A 4943-nucleotide genomic window follows, 5' to 3' on the forward strand; every position below is an offset into this window, starting at 1 on the left:
CATCTATCATACTTAATCGTGAAAACTGGATTGTCTCTCTAGACAATACTTATCAGCGCATACTAGATTGTTGATCGATGTGAACGAATATTACAGGCGGTCATAAAATAAAAGAAACGACACAACGCGTCATATCATGTTGATAATAGTGGTTATATTATTATAGGCATTTTCATGTTTTTCTCTTATTCACCACACAGTTAATAGAATTTTTCAAGTAATTTTCAATTAACCTTGTCTATGTTGACCATAAACTGAAGCATATTACCAATACTAAACAGCATTTTGTCTGACATCAATTACCACTGGTAAAAAACTCACCAGACAGAAAACCTACATAACTTACAAAAAGACTTATGACGTAACGCCACTTGAAAAACAATTACTATCACTGATAGGGTTAGATTGTCACTACACAATAGATTAAAGTAAATAAGCAGTATATCAATGGACAAAACACATACACTTTTACCACTATAAGAACAGCAAAAATTAAACACATACTAAAGATAGAAAAAGAGAATCAGGACAGTAAGAGTGATAGAATGATATTCTCGTACGCAGCTAAACTGAAACTTAAAAAGAAAAGTAATCCACACTACAGAAATGCTATTCAAAAACAAAACAAAAAACAGTAACGAAATATTAAATTACCTTGGCCTCAAAAGAATTGTCCCGTAAATTCGGATGGACGAATACATCATTTTCCAACACACGACGGAAAGGACCGCTCGATTCATTGGAAGGCGTGGAAGATACTGACAATTGAGAAAAAGGAACACTACGTCGAGAAGCACCTAAAGAGCAATCATCAACAGCAGAAACCACTGAATTCCCGACATCAGCACCAGAAGAACCGACAAATGAGAAACGACGTTTCCGATTGAAACAAGGTTTCGATACTTTGAAAGCCCCATTAAGACGCGAACTAGTAACAAGAGGAGACACCATCACCTTCTTACCACCAACAGCCACACCGCTAACAGCCTTGCTCACAGATGGAGACGCCTTCACCAACGCAGGCTTCTTACTCGCCGGCTGCTCGTCATCACTAGAATCTGAGTCCGAACTCGACGAAGCGGCCGCAGCTTTCTTCTTCTGAGCAGACTGAGCAGCACCTTGTGGGACAACTCCCATCCCCGTCTTAACACCACTACCAACTACACCAACTGGCTTCTTCGCTGATACAGCATTACCTTCATCACTCGAATCCGAGTCGGAACTCGACGACGCAGGCTTCCCTACCACCTTCTTACCACCAACAGCCACACCGCTAACAGCCTTGCTCACAGATGGAGACGCCTTCACCAACGCAGGCTTCTTACTCGCCGGCTGCTCGTCATCACTAGAATCTGAGTCCGAACTCGACGAAGCGGCCGCAGCTTTCTTCTTCTGAGCAGACTGAGCAGCACCTTGTGGGACAACTCCCATCCCCGTCTTAACACCACTACCAACTACACCAACTGGCTTCTTCGCTGATACAGCATTACCTTCATCACTCGAATCCGAGTCGGAACTCGACGACGCAGGCTTCCCTACCACCTTCTTACCACCAACAGCCACACCGCTAACAGCCTTGCTCACAGATGGAGACGCCTTCACCAACGCAGGCTTCTTACTCGCCGGCTGCTCGTCATCACTAGAATCTGAGTCCGAACTCGACGAAGCGGCCGCAGCTTTCTTCTTCTGAGCAGACTGAGCAGCACCTTGTGGGACAACTCCCATCCCCATCTTAACACCACTACCAACTACACCAACTGGCTTCTTCGCTGATACAGCATTACCTTCATCACTCGAATCCGAGTCGGAACTCGACGACGCAGGCTTCCCTACCACCTTCTTACCACCAACAGCCACACCGCTAACAGCCTTGCTCACAGATGGAGACGCTTTCACCAACGCAGGCTTCTTACTCGCCGGCTGCTCGTCATCACTAGAATCTGAGTCCGAACTCGACGAAGCGGCCGCAGCTTTCTTCTTCTGAGCAGACTGAGCAGCACCTTGTGGGACAACTCCCATCCCCGTCTTAACACCACTACCAACTACACCAACTGGCTTCTTCGCTGATACAGCATTACCCTCATCACTCGAATCCGAGTCGGAACTCGACGACGCAGGCTTCCCTACCACCTTCTTACCACCAACAGCCACACCGCTAACAGCCTTGCTCACAGATGGAGACGCCTTCACCAACGCAGGCTTCTTACTCGCCGGCTGCTCGTCATCACTAGAATCTGAGTCCGAACTCGACGAAGCGGCCGCAGCTTTCTTCTTCTGAGCAGACTGAGCAGCACCTTGTGGGACAACTCCCATCCCCGTCTTAACACCACTACCAACTACACCAACTGGCTTCTTCGCTGATACAGCATTACCCTCATCACTCGAATCCGAGTCGGATGTTGAGGAGGAATTTGTTGTACGTTTTTGTATATGATTTTGTTCGGGGTGATGAAGCTGTTTCAGACGGTTTTTGTTCTTCATATACCTGATTTCTTCTGGGTGGTTGATATCGTGATTTTGTTCAATCTTTCGGTGTTCACCCTCATTTGTTCCGTTGAAATTGTTTGATTTCGAATTATTTAATATAAATTTTGTAGTCGGTGTTGCATGTATCGATGTTTTTTTGTGACTGTTTACCTTACCTTCATTCTGAATTTTTCCATTCATATTTAGAGCTTCAGATCGCCTGAGATTGATTGCGTTCTAATGGCTATTTGCTTATTCTATATTTTTCAAACAAAAGTATCAATCAAATTAATTGTTTGATGAGGTTTATACTAATTTGATATATGTTCAATTCAAACGATATATGCGATAAGTGGCAATTCATTCTCAAGTATTCACTTATTATCATAAAACACACTGAGTAGAAGCTTTCCACTTCAAAGTACTATATACAGGCTTACTTGTACTTTCATTGAAAATAGTAATTATTCAGAAGAGCAACTGATCAATCTTCTGTAGCTATATTCACTGTAATTATAAAAATCGCTGAAGCACTAATTAACTATCGTTCGACAGAGTTACTGATATCAAAGTAATAGCTAGTGTATTACCCAATGAGCTGCAGTGTGCAACGGATACTAAGTGCAATGACGAGTCGGCTCCAAGGAATGGAAGTAGAGTTATTTAACCGTTAAAACATAAATGTACTATTGTTAAGTGGCATTATCCTCTGGAGTTTATAGTATCAAGCGCGAACTAGTGCTATGACATGAATGCAATAAACTCATTTGATTTTTGATGTCACACTTGGGAAAACTAATAACTTTTTTGAAATTCACGAGAGCATCAAGGTTGGTAAATCGAACAGATGTGTGAATTTAAGTTCGCATAAATACTCATAAATACTCAATTGACTGCATATGACATTTTTAGTTCGGCCCGAAGAACTGTGTCAGTGAATTAACGACTGCTTTCATCTTAAAGTATTTTTTTATTATTTGGTTTGCCCACAACGTGAAGGTCCGAGCAAATAATTTTCACCCCGTAGGAAATCTAAATCAGATTACGAATCCTACGGCTAGCTGCTTTAGTTTCTCTTATATGATACCACCGATTTACTACAATTGTAGTTGTTTAAACAACTAGGAATATTCCAAACGAGTCAAGCCGACTGTCACGCAACACAATCGACGATGCACCTATGCAGTCATGTTTGCATATGAAAGGACATCTGTACAGAGTGGTTCCTATGTGTTGTTGGGATGTGGTTTACTGATTACAAAATTCTCTGCTTTAGAACACATAGGGGTCTAGTATGGATAAAAATCAACGTTTCATAATAATCACGAGAAGGGTTAATACAAGAATTACCAATAAGCCAACAAGTAGATATAATGCACACTTCACTAGCCAGTTAATCGAAGACAATAATTACTTATCGTTAGTCCGAACACGAAACCACGCATAACACTTAGAAATGCCCTCCACACTCATATGACCATTAAAACACCTCGGATAGCTGAAAGCTAGATTGCCAAAAATAAAGAAGTAATAAGTGTCCCGTTGCAGATCACGATCAGTAATACTATGTTTCAAAGAAACCCTTTTCCTTTTGTTATGAGTTGTTACTAAATGTTTAGGCAAATTAGCAACTTAGTATTGTCTACTATGCAGAACAGTCTGATACAAATGGTCTAAGTGGTTCCAGTAATTGACTACTCGTAGAGAGTGAAAGGTGTATCGGCAGTCAAGTGAGCTATTATAAATACCTAATTTTTGGATGTTTCCCCCAAGATTTTTGTTGAGAATGCGCTTAAGTAAACGTTTCGAGGGGGGTCAGGAGAGTTCAGATTGCCAAAAGTCATGAAAGATCACTTTTGAGGTGTGTATGGTCTAATGGGTCGGGATCCAGTGATTCAGAGAGTTCTTCATAAGGTATGAATTTGAGTCCTCCAACTGATTTCGTGGTTAGTTCTTAAAAACGTCCTGGAGTACTAATATTCAATTGGGGTGGAAGAGAAGATGGTGCATTTCTGTACTCTAAATAAAGCACACCGCGATTCTAGTAAGTACAATGAGAATCATATTGGTTTTCTTATGATGGAATTCATTAGTATGAAATAGGAATTGTAATCACATTAATGATGTGTCACGTCAATAGTCAAGGCAACGTTTAAGCCTGTATATGGTTTTTCCGTTGTCAAAGAAGTTTTAGTAAGACGGTAAGTCACTTGGGTTAAAATATCAACAAAACGAAAGAAACCTTAACAGGGTCAACTGTGTTGAATCAAATGTTCAAACAACTTCTAGTTTCACAACGGTATGTGCCAGGTCAAGGTGGAAGCTCCATACTTGCACGCTACAAGCACATTACTGAACATAAAAAAAGAAACGAACGTCATTGTGGATAGATATGAGTCCTCAACGATATTTAAATGAGTGCAGTGGAACAAATAAGGGTATGCCTAATCACTAGATTGAGACCATACCAGTTGCTA

General features: G+C 41.3%; 1 protein-coding gene across 1 annotated transcript; it reads right to left on the reverse strand.

Moving 5' to 3' along the window:
• Positions 1 to 645: 645 nt before the first annotated feature.
• Positions 646 to 2667, reverse strand: Smp_110280 (hypothetical protein; the record flags this gene model as incomplete). Its single annotated transcript, XM_018794001.1, has 1 exon — positions 646 to 2667. One exon carries the CDS (start codon positions 2665 to 2667, stop codon positions 646 to 648), a length of 2022 nt encoding a protein of 673 aa, XP_018648457.1.
• Positions 2668 to 4943: the final 2276 nt, after the last annotated feature.

This window comes from Schistosoma mansoni, chromosome 1 (assembly GCF_000237925.1).
Source record: "Schistosoma mansoni strain Puerto Rico chromosome 1, complete genome".
NCBI lineage: Eukaryota > Metazoa > Platyhelminthes > Trematoda > Strigeidida > Schistosomatidae > Schistosoma > Schistosoma mansoni.